This window comes from Schistocerca cancellata, chromosome 3 (genome assembly GCF_023864275.1).
Source record: "Schistocerca cancellata isolate TAMUIC-IGC-003103 chromosome 3, iqSchCanc2.1, whole genome shotgun sequence".
Taxonomy (NCBI): Eukaryota; Metazoa; Arthropoda; class Insecta; order Orthoptera; family Acrididae; genus Schistocerca; species Schistocerca cancellata.
This window is the reverse complement of record NC_064628.1, coordinates 408,011,092-408,031,581: the sequence shown is the minus strand read 5'-3', so window position 1 is coordinate 408,031,581 and position 20,490 is coordinate 408,011,092. Positions and strand designations below refer to the sequence as shown.

At 42.5% G+C, this 20,490-nt stretch overlaps 1 protein-coding gene across 1 annotated transcript in view; it reads left to right on the top strand.

The window, feature by feature from the left end:
- The window catches only part of LOC126176730 (zinc carboxypeptidase-like), a 94,573-nt gene extending 74,451 nt beyond the window's left edge, over nt 1-20,122 (top strand). Inside the window, exons 8-9 of the mRNA XM_049923898.1 lie at nt 9,557-9,641; nt 19,146-20,122. Of these exons, the coding sequence (XP_049779855.1) occupies nt 9,557-9,641; nt 19,146-19,324 (264 nt within the window). The 3' untranslated portion in view covers nt 19,325-20,122. The remainder of the gene's footprint in view (nt 1-9,556; nt 9,642-19,145) is intronic.
- The last annotated feature ends 368 nt before the right edge of the window (nt 20,123-20,490 follow it).

Sequence of the window (20,490 nt, the reverse complement as noted above, 5' to 3'; positions counted from 1 at the left end):
ACCCTCGTGGCTTCCTGTATTACTACAGGTTCCACGGGGGCGGCAGTCTGCGTGTCGGCATCCTTCTTCTGTGCTGTGTGGGGCTGGCTGGCCAATGCATCACGGAGACTGTGCACCAGCAGCCGAGCCTCGGCTAGTTCGGCTTGGAGTGTTGCCTTCTCTTCCGCCATTGCGGCTTTGAGGGCAGCAATTTCTTCATCGGCGGCGGCGCGGACCCTGGCGCACGCCTCGCTGACTGCGTCCGGTGGTACAGCCACGTCATCGGCCACCACGGATCCGCCAGAGGCGGGGGGTGGCGAGGACGCAACGGCCTCGGCTATATCCAAGTTCTTGGTGGTCTTGTGTCTCCGTCTAGCTTTATCGCCGCGACTCCAGTTCTTGATGTAGCTGCACCCGCGGTAATTCGCCGCATGAGGGCCGCCACAATTGGCGCAGCAGCGTGTGGCGTCTTTCTTGGCGCAGTGGCGCGAATCGTGTGCTTGCGCACAACGAAGGCACGCCACTGCATTACGGCAGTACTTGGCAACATGGCCAAGTTTTTGGCAGCGATAGCACTGCTCCTTCCGCTCCGCCGTCTTCTTGCGTTCCCCATCTTCTGATGCGCCGAGCACGAGGCTCAGCAATTGCAGCAGGGCAGCAGCTTTGCCTCCCTTTCCGCGTCGTCCATACATGCTAGGGAGCTAGCGCTAACATGCAGCGATCAGCTCACCTCCGCAGCCTGAGCGGGAATGCCAAGACCGAAGATGGAACACCCAGAAGTGGGACTGGTGGGCGCGGACCGCAGAGGGAACATCCAGAGCCGCAGCGGACGAAAAACGGGGCGGCAACGCTCCAACAGGTCGTGATGAGCGGGCGCGGACCGCAGGGGGAACACTTGGTACCCCAGACCGTAGATGAAACCCCCAGGAGCGGGCTTGGTGGGCGCGGACCGCAGAGGGAGCACCTAGAACCGCAGCGGACGGAAAACGGAGCAGCAACGCTCCAGCAGGTCGCAGGGAATGGGCGCGGACCACAGAGGAAGCGCCTGCAGCTGTTGGTGGAGGGGGAAGGCCATAGGCATAAATACTGGACCAGGTCCACTCGAGGAGCAGTCTCAGGTCGCACCTGATGAAGGTCACGAGCTACGTGACCGAAATATCGTGCAAGTACGACGCTGATATCCGGCAGAACACCCAACAACCCAAGATGTCAGCAGAAATGCTAACGGCGAGAAATGTAAGATCAGGGTTGGAGATGACGAAATAGTGGGGTTACGGCATTCTGCTACCTAGGCAGCAAATTTACCCAGACGGGCGGATTAAGGAGGACATAAGAAGCAGGCTAGCACTACCAAGAAGGGTATTCCTGGTCGAGAGATGTTTACTAGTATTAAACATAGGCCTTAACTTGATTAAGACATTTCTCAGAATGTACGTCTGGGGCACAGTATTGTGCGGTAATGAAAGATGGACTGTGGGAAAACCGACACAGAAGACAACTGAAGCATTTTAGATGTGGTGCTACAAGTGTGTTGAAACTTACGTGGACTAATATGGTAGGGGACGAGGATATTCTCCGCAAAACCGTTGACGAAAGTAATATACGGAAATCACTGACTAGAAGAGACGACAGGATGGTTGTTCTGTAACACCCCACCCGTCACTTACCTCGTTTTGGCGTTGACTAACAGATCAACAGAGAGTGCAAAACTGCCGCAATATCGGATAACGCAAAGAAATTAGTAAGGCCCTGTGACTCCTGATTGAACTGCGGTGGATGTGTTGACATTAATTGATTCATAATTCATCACTTTTAATTAAAAAGGGGTGCACATTGATGTTATAGTAAGCTATTGAACACCAGATGCACATGTTGAACATAAAATTAATTAAGAAAGTGGCTTGGGATTTCAACTACTTGATTGAAAACAGATGCATCCGATTAGCACAAATTTATTGGAACTTCTGACCTTCATTCATCACATTACATGACTCTCCTAACAGGCAGTGGTAATAAATTGCGTTTACGTGGAGTAAAGCGCGATAAATCAAAATTAATTCCTATTGACAGACCCAGGCGTAATGCGAAGTGCAAGAACAATTCCCCAAAACACGGCCCATGAAACCCTCGTGGAAACTTTGCAGACGTGCTCCACAAATTAATCAGTGGCCTAATTCAAGCCGGAGGGGGTGTAATATCACTGAATTCAGCGTGGTGGGGCGTTGTTGTTGTGCGGACGTCGGCCGACCTTGTGGTGCTGCAAGGCTGTGCTCGTCTATTCACTCCTAGCTATATTGCTCAGTACATAGCTGAACCAAAACTTTCTATCTCCAAGCTCAATCGTTCCGTTTTCTAAGTCTTAAACTGCAGAGATGCTCAATCTGTCTCAGGCAAGCTGAGTAAAGTATGCCACGTCAGCACTCTAGGCAAGCTGGGAACGGAAGATCCCTACGGAGACTTCTCCCAGACCGCTCTTCGCCTTGGTTTCCCCTCCAGCAAAATCACTTACGCCAATTGCAGCACAAGTCATGTTAAATATGCATCGCTTCCCAGCGCCGACCAATGCCTGCTCTGGGAAGTCAACAAATTCCCACAAAATTTCCCTTCCTCTCAACCTCTGCTATTTAGCTCCTCCCAGGCCACCCATCAAAGTTAGCGTCTTCACAAAACACCAATTTTTCTGGAATTCTGACTCCCAGGAGAGTACTTCAAATTCCTTGGTCCTACGTTCACATCGGAGGCCAGCGTATTTCATTCTGTTGCTCTTCACCTGATTTACTTCAGACTCTGCCGACCATGAATTCAGCGTGAAGTTGCTGTAGTCATGAACACGCATATTTTGGCCTCTGTTGACCACTCCACTGTAGCTTTGCGTGGCTTTCTCGCATGTTTCACTGAAAACGGGACAACGGACATTTATCAACAGTCATACAAGTTCTCCGTTTGCTTCATGGTACACCAGCATCTGGTCAACCACCCACTCACTGTCACCCATCTTAAGGCAGCTGGAGGCTCTCAGAGCTTGAGCCACCCTAAGCTGCCTATTGTCGCTTCCCTTCGCCACTCGCCAGCCGGCCACGGTCAAGTCTGAATACTTCCCTGGGGTAAACTAGACTCCAACAAATCGACGCGTTTCCACAAAGTTTTCATGTCGTGTGAATTGCTTTAAAACCATCACCCAACATTAATTATTCCAACATGTCCATACTATACCCTCTACAAGGTGCATTGTGCCTTGTCAGTCATTTTCGTTCAGCCCTACTGTTCGCTCAACTTGAGTTAGGTGATCTTTAATAACTTCATGTAAGGGGCATAGTTCTTGCCATCTTATAGTTCATCTGTTAACACTTCTGGGAATAACTTCCATGGTACTAAAAGAAACTGTAGAGGGTAAACCTCACAGAGGAAGACAGGGACTGAAATACAGCCAGCAAATAAGTGCAGACATGAGTTGGAATTTGCAATTGCCACTCTGGGAAAAGATTGGAACATTGGTACCGGAGTGGAATTCGTGGTGGGTCACGTCAAACAAGCTAGAAGAGTGATGAGTGTAACTGAAAAGTATAACATTATTAAAGACAGGTATTACTAGAGCACAGTTGTGCCACTGTTATTTATGTGGAAGATGCTACCTAGGAAGAGAGTTCAACATTCCTCCAACTCTGCAATTGGACTTTGCTGTTAAAGTATTTATTCCATGTTCAATCGTCGGAGGCATATTCAGTTTTCTTCCTCGATAGCACAATGCACTGACCGAAGATATCTCATTGATGATAGACTTTGAACAACCTGAAGCTTTTCACGTAAATAACAACGCCACAAGCGTGCTTTAATAACTGAATGTTTATCGTTAATAACTTTTTTTTTAAATTCCGATTTTGGCCGTCTAGGGACCGCGTTAAACAACTATTTTTCAATGTACATTTCTCCTATTGCGCTCCTCCTCTTTTCTCTTCTGCCAATATGTCTTCATCCTCTTTATAGTTTTCTCTTTTTTTCTTTTTTACAAGTCTTCTGACTGGTTTGACGCGACTCGCCACGAATTCCACTCCTCTTTAACACAGGACATTGCACAGACGAACACATTCGTGTACGGGTAAGAGCTACTTGCGGTGACACGAAGTGACCTACTTGTACTAATTCTATAGGAAATAATACAATGGATGTAGTTATAAGAACGTAGGGTACTATGAGTGAACGTTCCCATGAAACTGATATACTACCATAACAAAAAAACCTAAACGTTGCAACAAATAACAGCTAAATTTCTCGTGTTGACTTGTAAGGAATATCGTTAACAACGTAGACTGCTGACCGTAAGACATATTACGAGAAATAATAATTCCCAGAGAGTGGCTGACGAGAAGTAACTCCTTACGATAACGATGAAACAAGCTAAGGTCGTGTCATTCTCGCAGTTTATCGTCAATAATGTACGGGGCACTTCTAGTCAATACACTTCCGTGCCAGAACCGTTGCCAGCAGAATTATGTTGTCTCTAATTTTGAAGCCTTCGTAATTCTTCAACACATCTTACGGTGATATGTTGATAACATGATATTTCATTTTGTCTATTAAAGGTTCCGTATAACTTCTGAACTAAATTGCAGAGCTCCTAACACAATTCCCATTGCTCGATCAGTGCACTCAAAACATGGTGGATTTACCAGATAATACATCGAGAAACATAAGATATTTCTGATATAGTAATGCTTTGACTATTTTTCATTTTTTCATTTTATCAGTTTTCTCGAATTTTCAAAACTGCCTGCGGTATTAAACAAAACTGTTCAACCTTATAACTTCCATCATACATACATACACATAAATTCAATTCACCATGAAAAAAGAAACACAAAAGCAAATAAATTTCACAGATATAACAATAAAGAGTGGTAACAATAAACACACTCTTGACATCTTCAGAAAGCCGCTCAACAAAGAAAACTATGAAAAAGAATTACAAACAATACAAATCATAGCCACAAACAATGGTTACAGCACCTATATAGTACAAAAATTCAACCAAAAATTGATAACACAAGTATAGAAAAATGAAAACAAACAGATAACACAAACACCAAAGGATCACACAGAAAGTGCAGGACACACGCAAACACAAAACAAGAACACTCATGACATGAATAACAGGAAAAAATGGTACACTCTTACATACAAGCAACACACAAGACAGAAAATATGCTAAAGAAACAGGGTTTACATATAGCTTACGGAACTGGAAAAACACTCCAGTCACATTTACAAACAACAGACAAACCAGATAAATATCAAGGAGCTGGTATATACCAGCTAGAGTGCCAAGTATGTAAATCGATATATCTGGGGATGAGAAGCAGAAACTTCAAAACTAGATATAAAGAACATATAAGAAGTTGGAAATATGAAAGTAGCCATTCCACCTTCGCCGAACTCCTGATAAAATATGGACACGAACTATCCAACATGGAATGTGCCAAGACAGTTATCAGGGTGAATAATCACAACAAAAAGCCTATGACATTGAAAGAAAACTTTCACATACAAAGAGCCACCGAAAACGACCAAATCCATATAAGTAATAGCTCTCTGATCGTGGTAGCGACTGAAACAACAACAAACCGAAGTGTAACCAGGATAAACAATTAATGAATCTCCGTCCCCCCTTCTCTCCCCCCCCCCCCCACATATATGTCCTGTGTATGTATGTGTGTGAGTGTATTTCCTGTGTGAAATCGTGTCATTCTTTCTTGAGATGGTCTTCTTTTTCCCATTTTTTTAATAAATGGATATTTTTGTGTATGTGTGTGTATTTTGCTGTGTGTAAATGTTATATATTTCTGTGTTATACAGGGTGTCCCAGCTATCTTGTCCACCCAGAATATCTCTGGAACAATAACAGCTATTGGAAAACGACTTTCACCGGTATCAATGTAGGGCTGGAGCCCATGAATGTATATATTTGGAAACATTCTAAAACGAAAGCATATGTGTTTTTTAAAACAAACTTATGTTTTTCTAAATGGACCTCCTATATTTTTCCTTCAGCAATCCATAGCATGACAACGCACATACACAACGGCGTTGATTGCATCGCAATATTCCCATTACATCCCGAGATATTGAGAGGCGAATTTGACGCTTGAAACGCCCGACATGCGCTGCTAGCGCACGTCCTGAGGCTCAGGCGTGAACCCCATGCTGCCCGTAATCGCGATGTGATTGACATGTGTAATCACACCTCCATACTTATCAAGAGGTCCGAAACGAATAATACGGTCTGCTGCCATCCTGCATTAACGTCGTACATTCCAGCAGGTATTTATCCCATTGGCTAGGGCTAATGCGGTTCTGTAACATATACGTATGTGTACCGCAACGTTAGTCACAAAGTTAACCTCGCTTATCGTTAATCCGTTACTAAAAAGGTATAGCCGTTCTACGTTAAAACTTTACTTTACTGTAGATCTAGCGCAAGTGACAGTTAATCATTCACTCGTAATAGTAAAATTCATGTTGATGGTTTTAGTGAAACGAGCAAGTGGACTAAAAGTTTTACCGTTGTTTAGGTAAAAATGTTTTGATTTGGGAAGTTCAGGTAGGACATAGAAGATGAATGTAAACATGTTTAGCCAATTAGTTTTATTATCACATAATTATCAATGTTATGTTTATCTAATGCGATAAATGACAAATTGTTGCAAACAAATGTTTCTTAACATCACTGGGTAAAATGGCCCTTTCTAGAAACTTCCACTGTGATACCAGCACTACATACTAAACATAGCGTTCACATCTCATGCTCAAAGTGATGCCCATTGGCTTGCATACATAGGGTCACTCTGCGGATGAAGGATGCCCTACTTCGTGCTACTGTTTCCTCTTTGATGGCTGTACAAGCATCAATAATGCGATGCTTCATGTCCTCTGCTGTTGTTGGTTCATGTTGGTAAACAGCATCCTTCACTGCTCCCCAAAGAAAATAATCCAGCGGTGTAAGGTCCGGAGATCGGGCAGGCCACCTAACTGGGCCACCTCGTCCAATCCACCTACCAGGCAACTTACGGTTCAGAAGTCGTCGTGCTCGTAAGGCGTTATGTGCAGGGCATCCGTCATGCTGATACCACATGACCATTCTCCGGCTCAGAGGTACGGTGTCCAAGAGAACAGGAAGATTGTGTCGTGTAAATCTGGTGTATTGTCTGCCATTTTGGATGCCATTTATAAAGAAAGGTCCGATAATGGTATCTCCAATAATCCCACACCAAACATTAACTTTCCACGGACGTTGATGCTCTACCTGACGGAGCCATTTTGGATTGTCTGCGGACCAATAATGCATATTCCTCATATTGACAATTCCTTTGTTGGAGAATGATGCCTCGTCGGTAAAGAGAACATCTGCAAAAAAATTTGGATTAGTCAGAAGTTTTTGCTGAGCCCACCGACAAAATGTTACCCTGTTGCGGAAGTCATTTCCTAGAAGATCCTGGTGTAAATGAACATGGTAAGGATGAAATATATGACGTTTAAGAATACGCTGTGCACTTAATTTCGACACACCAACTTCACGTTCAATTTGACGTGTGCTGATTTGAGGATTCACAGCTGTGGTAGCGAGCACAGCAACTTCAGCACGTTCATCTGTGCGTGTTCTAGGACGATGTCGAGGTCTTGGATTTAAGCTTCCAGTTTCACGTAGACGAGATGTGAGACGACCAAACATCCGGCGCGAAGGCGATGGCTTGTCAGGGAATCGTCTTCTGTACAGTCGTTCTGCCTGAACAGCATTTCGTCCACCTACAACAGGGTACAGTACAGGTATGTAGAGTAGGGTAGAAAATAGACATATTAATAATCATAATGTTCGCCAACAGTACTATCAACAAACAAGCAATCTCATAACGTATTTCCCGTCAACGTACATTCTCCATAGATCAGCAGCATTTCTACCATATCGTCATGTGTGTACATTATACTGTACAGTATAAGTTCCACAACACAACGTATATTCACAATGTGTACTAACTCCGTGCCGTCACTAGATTACTCTGATGCACGACTACACTGGCAAGCGGTGTACTGCACGCCAAAGCAACAACAAATGGGATGCTCGGAGTGTGGTGGAGTACAGGAGTTTGCATGGGTCGCAAATCATAAACAAGGCGAAGTGGTAACTGTGGCAGTAGTGGGAACTACGTTGGACACTTGACTAGGTAGAGCCAGGCCCTGCGCGACAGGCACAATGGGTCATATAACGCATTAGACAAACCTTATTTTGGGTGTGCAGGATAAATAAGACAACCTGACGGGTGTACACCGATCGGTACTGGTTCATACTGTGTACGTAGATACGTAAAACGTGCAAGAGGGAAACCATTATGTGCTTATGAGAGTTGATGGAAGCAGACCGTATTATTCGTTTCGGACCTCTTGATAAGTATGGAGGTGTGATTACACATGTCAAGCACATCGCGATTACGGGCAGCATGGGGTTGACGCCTGAGCCTCAGGAAGTGCGCTAGCAGCGCATGTCGTGTGTTTCAAGCGTCAACTTCGCGTCTCAGAATCTCGGGATGTAATGGGAATATTGCAATGCAATCAACGCCATTGTGTATGTGCTTTGTCATGTTATGGATTGCTGAAGAAAAAATATAGGAGGTCCATTTAAAAAAACATATGTTTGTTTTAAAAAAACACATATGCTTTCGTTTTAGAATGTTTCCAAATATGTACATTCATGGGCCCCAGCCCTACATTGATACCGGTGAAAGTCGTTTTCCAATAGCTGTTATTGTTCCAGAGATATTTTGGGTGGACAGGATAGCTGGGACACCCTGTATAACATAAATATCCATTTATTAAAAACAGAGGAAAAATAACACTCCCTCAAGAAAGAATGACGCGGTTTCACACAGGAAATACACACACACACACACACACACACACACACACACACACACACACAACAAATGAAAAATATCAAACCACACACACAACACAAACAGAAGACGACAGATGAACGCACAACAACTGTTGACAACATACACACCGAAAACACGCGTATGTTGATCACAAAATTGAAAGTGCAAGTAATACATGCGATGTGACAAATGTGGGTGAAAGAATGTCAGTAATCGTCCAGCTGGAGCTCAAGCATGAGTTAACAGCGCGGGAAATCTTAAGTAACACCGAACGATAATTTCATATTACGAGATTTGTGGTACAAAAGTTTATTCTAACCTAGAAAACAACAGTAAAACAAGACGAAATGTAACACAGCAGCAAGTTGCATCAACCACATAATACGTTTATTGTATATATAAACATTATGTGTTACAGGCCACTGAAGATGCTTCCCAAATAAAAGAAGCGAAATGCGTATGGCAACAAACAAACTGCCTTCAATTAATTGCATACCTCCACAAATATAAAGCAACTTAATAAAGATGGAGAACAGAAGAAAGGTCGATATTACATCTGCGTACTAGTATTACTATAGAATACTGAATTGCTTTGCAAACAGAGGCTGTATGATATGTTTTTTTTGTAATTAAAACTTTCTTGCTTTCTTTTTCAGCTCGAAATGACACAGAGAGCCAGCGAAGCTCTAGCAGCCAGATATGGCACAACCTATACCGTCGGTAGCGTGCTGGATCTTCTGTGTAAGTATCACAGTGTCCTGACTGCTATTTCAATTAATCTAAAAACTTAAATCATTGCATGTTTTCTCTTCAAATTACTTTGTCTGTAGTCCTTTGTAGCCAATATTAACGCTGCAAACTTTTAATACTGCGAGAACAACATGCAAGGTTTATCACCTGAATTTTAAAGACAGTTGTGGGGTAGCAAGCACTTACCTATATTTCTAGTGGCGACTGAGTTATTGATTTTTCTCCATCACGTGGCCAAGGTGAAGACCGCAGAGATTAGCGCATGCCGTGCGAAGAGCTTACAAAGAGATTGCGTAATAATTTGATGCAAATTAAAAGGTTTAAATATTATTTAAAATGTAGACATATTATGTTAAACTAAACCAATGACTAAAGATTTGGAGTGACAGCATTATCTGATAATTAGCTGTTTCAAAAATCGAGTTTTACGAAATATTGAATTTAGAAAGTTGGAATTTTGGAGTAAGGTTCAGTTGATTATCAGAATATTCTGTGGGAGTTTTCATGGAGTTTCAGGGAGTTCTACTATTGAAATTAGGTTCAACTTATGGTAAAAAAATATATGGTAGATGTTTTATGAAGCTACCTCTACTTCTTGGATTATTGAGCAAAGACCAACTTTTGTGGTAAAAACTAAAAAAATGAATCAGATTAACTTATCTCAGTGCATAAGATACAAAGCTAAAATGAACAGCACTTTATTTTATATAAGTAATAATGAAACAGTATCAACTTTGACTATGATATTGTAACTTAATATAGATACAGAAAATTAGAAAGTGGCCACTATCTACCAGTAGTTCCGTTTGAAATATTCTGGAGGTTAAAGATTAAACTATCAGACTGAGAATTTTATACAATATAAAGAGAGTTCAGACTTACTTTGAGAAAAATTGGCATCGGTATAGGTCTTCCATTAACAACGTTATAAATAATTTTCTAATAAAAAAAGGGTTCTGGGTTAGCACTGAAGCAGATGCTGGAACCAGTTTAAGATGCTAGTATATAATGCCCTCTGCATATGCACTGAGGAGGTTATTGGCTCTGAGCACTATGGGACTCAACATCTTAGGTCATAAGTCCCCTAGAACTTAGAACTACTTAAACCTAACTAACCTAAGGACATCACACACACCCATGCCCGAGGCAGGATTCGAAACTGCGACCGTAGCAGTCCCGCGGGAGGAGGTTATTCGATCGCCGTCAGTCATACGGGATGCGTTACGCTCAGCTGCAGAATGTGCTGTGATTGGCTCCGTGACAGTGCGCTGAAGCCTCGGGACGTGATAATGACGACTGAAGCTATCGATTTTTCGATCGAATAAAATATGGCGGATGTCTCGTGAAAATTTGTAAAAGTGAACCTATTTTAATTAATGATTTACAGGGAAACCCGTGTTTCATTTTGGAAGTTCTGTTTCGTGTGCCGCTCTGTGCTATACAAAACCGCGGGGCAAGTGTCTGAGATTAGTCCCCCACTTTTAAGGAGAGCAGTTAACTTTACGTAATTCTGAACAACAGTAGAAATCGTCTCTGAATTGTGTCAAGAACAACTTTAATAATTTTCCAGACAAATTCTTGTGCGTATAAATTTTTGTCAGATTATACTGCTCTGCTAAACGACAGCAGACTTTTACTTATCGTCATGTTTGCTGATTTCTCTGCCTTATTCTGAGAGAGCTAGAACATTTTCTTTGAGTTTCGGCGTGGAGTATGGTAAACCTGTGGACCGAAGACTGTGAACAGTACTTCCTCCATCGTTTTCAGTCTGTTTGGACAAATGGTTTCCAGGGCTTTGTAAAATACTGTGATATCCTAAAATCACACAGGCTGCCAATATTTCAGCTTATAAGACTAAGTAAGAAACCAAATATCTTTACCCGTCGCCCCACACAGTATTCTTACGTATTTATCTATGCATTACCCTCTATACAATAACCTTTCGATCAGTGCAGCTGTTCAACATGTATTCCATACACAGGACCGAAGACGCTATCCGATCCCTTTTTTTATACGGGGATAGCTGTACGTCAGAGAGACCCGAATATGGATATTTCAGAAATTTGCTCACTTCCATACCACGTTTGTAGACGGCAACGGGATTATGTTGCAGTCTTTTGTCCAAAGACTAGTATGATTAATTTGATGCGACTCTTCATCCTAGTCTCTACAGTGCAAGTCTCTTCGTGTCTGCCCAACTATTGAAACCTACATTCTACATTAGCTTGAAGCTGCTTACTGTATTCAAGGCTTGATCACCCGCTCCAACATCATTTCTCACAACTACCAAATTAACTATATTAATAATACCAGTCTATGTATTATATTTTATTACAAATCTGCAACCTATGACTGTTTTTACAGTCAAATTATATTAAGCTCGCTGAATCAATTCGACACCATGGAATGAAACAGATTTTACATTCTCTTTGCACGAGTCATTTTTAGTTGTTTCTCTGACAGAACAAAATTACGTATCTTCTTTCAGTGACTCAATCCGTAATCTAATTCCCTCGTTATCATCTGATTTAATTGAAATTATCCTTCATCAAATGATCTGCCAATTACATTGCGGTGCCTGACATAATAACGTCGTCAGCAAACATTTATGTTCTCATTTCTTCTCCCTGAACTGTAGTTTCCTTCCTAAATTTCTCCTTGAATTCTTTTACTGCTTTCTCAGAGTATAAATTGAATAATATACCAAGGAAACGAATCGAAGACCATGTTATTGAAAGGTATGGTGAAGTAGACGAATGTGAAAACGGAGACATGATCTGCTAGAAGAATTTGCCAGAGTACTATAAGACTTTGGTCAAACAAGACACCATTCGCTCAGAATTATTAAGTTCCTTGGGAAATTATACCATGATGCAGTATCTCGCCTTCTGTTAAGGTTACATGACACAGAGATATCCGGAAACGTCACCGAGTGATGTGGCGCAGTAGGTAGCACAATGAACTCACATTCAGGATGACGACGGTTCAAATCCGAGTCCGGCTATCCAGATTTAAGTTTTTCGTGATTTCCCTAAATTGCTCCAGGCAAATGCCGGGATGGTTCCTTTGAAAGGGTGCGGCCGATTTCCTTCGCCATCCTTGACACCATCCAAGCTTGTGCTCCGTCTCTAATGACCTGGATGTCGGCGGGACGATAAACCCAATCTTCCTCCCTTCCTTCCACAGACTTCAAGAAGAAGCTAATATTCCAAAGAAGTCAGATGTGTACAAATGTTAATAATATTGAATAAATAGTTTAATAAGTCACGGCTGCAAAATAGTGACACATATTATGTACAGCACTAGGTAAAAACCTGTTAGAAGCTGATCCCAGTAAATATCAGTTTGGGTTCAGAATATACATATGATCACATGAGGTAATACTCGCTCTACGACATAAAATATCTGTTCGGAAATATTGGGACACACTTACATAGTACCAAAATGACTACTGGCTATCACAAGAAGGGGGTATACCATTATAAAAGTGGGCGGTGGGTATTGTGTTTCCAGTAGAGAGGCAATAACAGTAGAATAGGTCACTCAAGAGTGCTCAATGACTTCAAATACGGACTACTCATTGGATGTCACCTCTGTAAGAAATACATAAAAGACATTTGAATCCCAAATTTGCCCAAGCTGGTTGCTGGTAATGTGACTGTGACTTGGAAACACGAAGAAACAATCACAACCAAATCACGCCCGGCTAGATGTCATCTTCTAACAGGCGGAGGCTGTCTAACACTGCAGGAGGTGGTTGTAAAATATAGAGTTCTGTATTAACATCTCAATAATACCTAATGGAACATCTTTGGTATGAGTTAGAATGTTCATTTCGCTCCAGATCACGGCGTTCAACATTACTACCTTCTCTTGTTTCCGCCCTTCAGGAGGAATGCGTTTCCATTCTTTCATAGACATTCAGACACCTTAGTCAAAGTTTCCCCAGCAGAGTTCAAGTGATCGCAAAGGTAAAAGGTCGACAAACCCATTATTAATATCCAATGATACTCAGGATGCTTTAGATCAGACAGTGTATCTTAGACGACGGAATGAAAAAGGCAAATCCACATTTATAACATTCGTAGGCTTACAAAAGTATTTGACAACATTGTCTGAAGAACACCGTTGAATTTTTGAAGGTATCTTGAATAAAGTAAAGGGAGCGAAAGGGTATCTACAACGTTTACTGAAACCAGACTGTAGTTATAAGAGTCGAATGATATGAAAGTGATGCAGCAGTTGAGAATGGAATGAGGGCTGTAGTGTACTCCTATGTCATTCCATATGAATTTAGAGCCAGGTGTAAAAGAGGGCAAGGAAATATTTCGGAAGAGTGGTAAAGCTTAACGGGAAGAAAGATTGCTTCTGACACTGTAAACCTCTCAAAAATGGTTATGGACTTGGAAGTTTAGTTCAAGGGGAAGGATAGTGTCGTGGAAATCGCTTACAATATTAACATCAACGGAAGTATTGATGTGTAGTACAAGCTAGTCAGGCAATGCAGACGAAATTACATCAGACAATGAGAGCCAAAAGTTGCGGACGAGTTTTTGTACGACCAAAGTAGAGAGGGTATAAAATTAATACGTTTATTATGAAGATTATAAACCTAAACCCAATATCTTAATAAAATCCATAAAATGACTATAAAATCAAAGTTTCACAATTTAAAATAAATAAATTATAAATTAATAACTTTAAACTTGACCCTTAAAGAGTAAATAAGTTAATATTTACACCGGTATCTAAGAAGTTAAATAAAAGCAAATTAAGTTTAAAAAATTAATATTTTTGTTAAGAAACAAATCGAGGTGAGTACGTAAACACCAACATTTTTGGAAACATTGATACAAAAGGTACAAGAAATTAAATTTGCTTAAACAAATTTTAATTAATATTTCATAAACCACTTACAATACCAGCAAACTATAATATAAAAAGATCAGTTCTACAATGCACACCAAGACAATATAATACATTAAAATTATTTCTATTGAACAATTAAATAAAGAAAAATCTAATACAACATAATTAATAACCAAGATCATGATTTGCACAGGAAAATTTTCAGTACATGCAAAATATTTTGGTAAACAGTCCTACCTAGAACCTGTTCCTAGCGTTTCTGAAAAGAGAAATTTATTAATACTGAATGTAAATTTAATTGTTAAGAAATTTTTCCTGAAAGCAAATGTCAGGGATGTAGCCTAGCGAAATAAAACGTGGACGATTGGCGTCATTGACAAGAACAGAACAGAAGCTTTTGTAACATGCTGGTAAAAATGAGTAGACTGAGTAAACGAGTAGCCTGAGTGAATTATAAAAAGGTAGTGTATCGAACTCGGAATGATAGCGCATTAAGGCACAATTTTGCAAGAGAAGCGATCGATTGATAGAACACACTCTGCGGCATGCAGCAACAATGAAGTTAATTATGGAGGGGTGTTTAAGGCGGGGGTAAAAATTTTATATGGTGACCAAGACGTGATTAGATTAAGCTAGTTCAAATTGATGTCCGTTTCAGTAGTTATGCAGAGCTGAAGAGGCTTCCGTAGAATATATAGAGTGGAGAGCTCCATCTACTGCGTCTTCTGAATATAGCCCATGAAAAAGAATCAATAGAAGACATTTGTAAAATTTGTTATATCAGGTCCAGAAACAAACAAATTCGTTTAACGTAATACCATTAGAGCACAGAATATTAATTTAGTTCTGCTTTTCGTATCAAGGGTGTTATGCACTACACTATAAACATCCCTATTATAACAGACTGGTTATTAATGATCTTTTACCGCACCAAATTAACGTTTTCTCGAAGCACAGTTCTAAGTTTTACACACTCACGTTGCACTAACTGTTTCTTCTTTTTTTTCTTTTGCCTCTCCTTAGACTGATGTATGGGATGATTCCGTAATGATTTTACAAACTTTTAGGCGTGAAGGAGAAGTTAAATTTATCAATTTGAGGTAAGGGGCGCGTGTCCAGAAACAACCACGTCGAAAGTTACCAGCGAAAATCGTTGTGATACCTACGGGAGTGGAATACATCTATCGGTACTTTTGTTGCTAATGCTATAGGGTAAGCGAGTTTCAGAGGAAGAAGTATGAACCAAAAGAATAAGATTGTCTTGCAAACGTGGGCTGTAAAACGCCAAGCTTAAGAGTTGTGGGCATTTGATCAGTAGAAGAAATATATTAACGGAATAGTGAAGATAAATGGATGCTCTTAGTCTTGAGGTATGCATTATATAACCCGTATTTACTGGATTTTTTCTTGTTTTTGTCCATACTATCACCTCTGAAAGTTGTCTGCTTACAGTCTTAGCAACAGTTTGCGGATGTATGTACACTCCTGGAAATTGAAATAAGAACACCGTGAATTCATTGTCCCAGGAAGGGGAAACTTTATTGACACATTCCTGAGGTCAGATACATCACATGATCACACTGACAGAACCACAGGCACATAGACACAGGCAACAGAGCAGGCACAATGTCGGCACTAGTACAGTGTATATCCACCTTTCGCAGCAATGCAGGCTGCTATTCTCCCATGGAGACGATCGTAGAGATGCTGGATGTAGTCCTGTGGAACGGCTTGCCATGCCATTTCCACCTGGCGCCTCAGTTGGACCAGCGTTCATGCTGGACGTGCAGACCGCGTGAGACGACGCTTCATCCAGTCCCAAACATGCTCAATGGGGGACAGATCCGGAGATCTTACTGGCCAGGGTAGTTGACTTACACCTTCTAGAGCACGTTGGGTGGCACGGGATACATGCGGACGTGCATTGTCCTGTTGGAACAGCAAGTTCCCTTGCCGGTCTAGGAATGGTAGAACGATGGGTTCGATGACGGTTTGGATGTACCGTGCACTATTCAGTGTCCCCTCGACGATCACCAGTGGTGTACGGCCAGTGTAGGAGATCGCTCCCCACACCATGATGCCGGGTGTTGGCCCTGTGTGCCTCGGTCGTATGCAGTCCTGATTGTGGCGCTCACCTGCACGGCGCCAAATACGCATACGACCATCATTGGCACCAAGGCAGAAGCGACTCTCATCGCTGAAGACGACACGCTCCATTCGTCCCTCCATTCACGCCTGTCGCGACACCACTGGAGGCGGGCTGCACGATGTTGGGGCGTGAGCGGAAGACGGCCTAACGGTGTGCGGGACCGTAGCCCAGCTTCATGGAGACGGTTGCGAATGGTCCTCGCCGATACCCCAGGAGCAACAGTGTCCCTAATTTGCTGGTACATGGCGGTGCTGTCCCCTACGGCACTGCGTAGGATCCTACGGTCTTGGCGTGCATCCGTGCGTCGCTGCGGTCCGGTCCCAGGTCGACGGGCACGTGCACCTTCCGCCGACCACTGGCTGCAACATCGATGTACTGTGGAGACCTCACGCCCCTCGTGTTGAGCAATTCGGCGGTACGTCCACCCGGCCTCCCGCATGCCCACTATACGCCCTCGCTCAAAGTCCGTCAACTGCACATACGGTTCACGTCCACGCTGTCGCGGCATGCTACCAGTGTTAAAGACTGCGATGGAGCTCCGTATGCCACGGCAAACTGGCTGACACTGACGGTGGCGGTGCACAAATGCTGCGCAGCTAGCGCCATTCGACGGCCAACACCGCGGTTCCTGGTGTGTCCGCTGTGCCGTGCGTGTGATCATTGCTTGTACAGCCCTCTCGCAGTGTCCGGAGCAAGTATGGTGGGTCTGACACACCGGTGTCAATGTGTTCTTTTTTCCATTTCCAGGAGTGTATTTCATTGTCGGATGTATTAGACAACTTCTCGCTTATAAGTTTCCACTAGGTTGTTTACGGACACGGGTCTCTTACCTCAGATTAATCCATTTAGCATTCTGTCATCCTCGTACGTATAGTGGGAAGAATGGTACGGAGTGCACTCGGCCTCGTAATGGAGACAGAGGGGCTACTTGACTGAATAGTCGCCTCTCCACGATCTGGAAAATCTCAGAAATGCCAGGCACAGCGGGTGCTGACCACATGCCCCTCCACACATCTGCATGAGGCCGCAGAGCAGACGATGACACTGCGGCCGGTGGACATCGTTTTTGTAACTCCTAGCCGTTCCCAGATATCTAATTGGAAACTATACGGCCCCCAATCACATTAATATGACCTTCACGTACATTCGACGAGAACGTGCAGTAACCACTCGCAGACAGGAAGTTTTATCGCCACCAGAAGACTCCATTTAAATAGCGTCTGGGAGACGCGAAAAAACAGTGCGGTCGTTGTCGTAATGTGAAAACGTAGCGATTTACCTGACGTCCAAAAGCACATGATCATTAGCTTAGGGGCCAAAGGTGGAAGCACTGCCGAAGCGGCTAAGTCCGTGAACTGTTCAGGTGAACAGCCGCGCACCTTTGAACAACAGTGTCTCTCCAAAGACTGTTCATGGAACATTGCTACATATGGGTCTCCGGAAGAGGGGATGTTTCATGCATTCAGGTTGACTGCTGTATATATACGACAAAGGCAGGAATTTTCACGCCAATACCGCAACCCGACGTCCACTGAGTGGCGACAGGTGTACTTTGCAGGTGAATCACGTTTTATGCTCTGTGGGCCAGATAGGCGCTGGCGTGTACGGCTCAAAACGTCTGAAAGGAAACTCCCTGCACACAGGAGGGAGCGTTATGGTCTGGAGAATGTTTTGTTTCATTCCCTGGGTGATATTGGCATTCTGGAAGGCACTGCGGATCGAACGAACAAGGTTTCCATCATTGGAAATCGAGTTTGTTTTCCCTAGGCTCAATGGCATCTACCAGCAGGACCATGCGACGTGTCACACAGCTCGCAATGTGCGTGCTTCATTCGAATAGCACCAGAATAAGTTTGCTGTACTCCGCTTGCCTTCAAACTCATCGGATTAACGTCCAATCGAGAGTTTACGAGACCACCTCGCTCGGACCGTGCTATGGATCCTCAGCCGACAAATCTAGCCGACCTGGCCTCGGCACTAGAGTCGTCATGCTTTAACATCCCTGCCGGTACCTTCTAGAACCTCAATGGCCACGTTCCTGCACGTCTCACGCCGCAAAAGTTCCTTATTTAGGCTTTTGAGAGGTGGTTACATTAATGTGACTGGACAGTGTATTTAAAGTATAACGAGGAGACTATTTTAGCTGTAGATAAGCATTTCGTAGACATTCAAGAAATACGTTTGAGGGACAGAATGTGCTAACCAGAAACATATGGGACGTAACGTATTGACTTAAACAAGCGCTGCCTTAGAAATGTTAGTACATTACTTAAAGATCAGTGTCTGTTTCAGTAATGCCTAAACATTTTCCCCAATCTCGTATGTACATCACCAACATGTTTTTCATGTTATTTACTTTTGGGTTCTTCAATCACAACTTTTGTCTAAATAATGACTTTGAGAATGTTGGTTAATAAGATGTAGGGTAACATAGCCTCTGTGAGAACTGAAACAGTTTCTGTTTTGACATGTTTTAGCTCCAGCATCGGGGTCTAGCATCGACTGGATGCAGGGCGTGGTCGGTCACGAGTACAATATTGCGTGGGAGCTGAGGGACGAGGGCCAGTATGGCTACCTGCTGCCTGAGGACCAGATCGTCCCCACTTGCCAGGAGGCGTTCGACAGCTTGGTCTCCATCCTCCGGGATTTGCTTTAAGACGAAAAAATGCCAAAAGAGCACTAGCCCTAGTCACAGCTCTAGGCCAACACTACAGTGTGGTGCACGGAGCATCACTCTTTTTTTTTATGAACGACTTCGTTTTGGACACGGCCAGTAGAGAATTCATGCAAAAGTAATTACTACATCTGTTCATCTATTGAATGTAAGTGTCCCAGTCAGAACTGCATAACTAGATGCAGCACATTTGATGTTTAGAAATGAGTTCCAGTTTGAACAGATTTATCTCCATAAGAAAACGGAACGTTACGGAAAGAAGAGATATTTCAAGAAAAACTGGTACTTTTATTCTTGCCCATCCACCATTGCTACGTAAACTGTTCCATTATTAACATTCTGTAAAATATATATCAAGAAAGAGAAACAAGGGCAAGCTAATCATGTTGAATTACACATTGTTAATTAATTCAGTTTTTAGGTATTTGTGGTTTATGTATTAAACTTAAAACTAAATAGAAACAATAAAAATTATTTTATCAGTTCTACAAATTAATACGAAAGTGTAATCTGGCCCAGTGTGGGGTAAAGATGATTCTGGTCAAGGGTCAAAATGACGACACTGATAAAAGTTGACAACTTTTATTGTTAGAAAGTAAGAGACAGTACATTATTTAATGATAAATGCTATATATATTTCTTATTAAATGGTATATAATGAAAGGATTATTGTGTATAAAATCAGTATAGTTCAAGATTAGTGCATTTCATTCTCAAAAGTCACGTAAGAATTTTCCGCCTTCGAAGTTCGAGAGCAGAACTCATACCACCGTGTGTGGCATTTGCAGTCTACTTGCGGATTGTCAAATAAATCCCACTGTATGCAGGGCACCGCCCTGCACTTTCTTTGAGTGTTTTTCTTTGTTTCCGTAAACGTACTTGACCCATCTTCCGTTCTTCCTTATGACGCAGCCATTTTTCCCTTGCGGAGCCTGTTAATAGACTTGCATATTGCATACCCGGACGTTTACATTCTCTCGTTTAGACAGTGGTTTGAAACCAAGTATATTTTGGCACTGATTCAGGACGATGAAGCAACATTTTATTGAAGGTGTTGCTTCTTCATTTTACTCTACCTGGTGTTCATCAGGACACTTAGACATTTTAGTGGACGGGTCTGTAATTGCTATATCCTGAGCCAGAGCGCT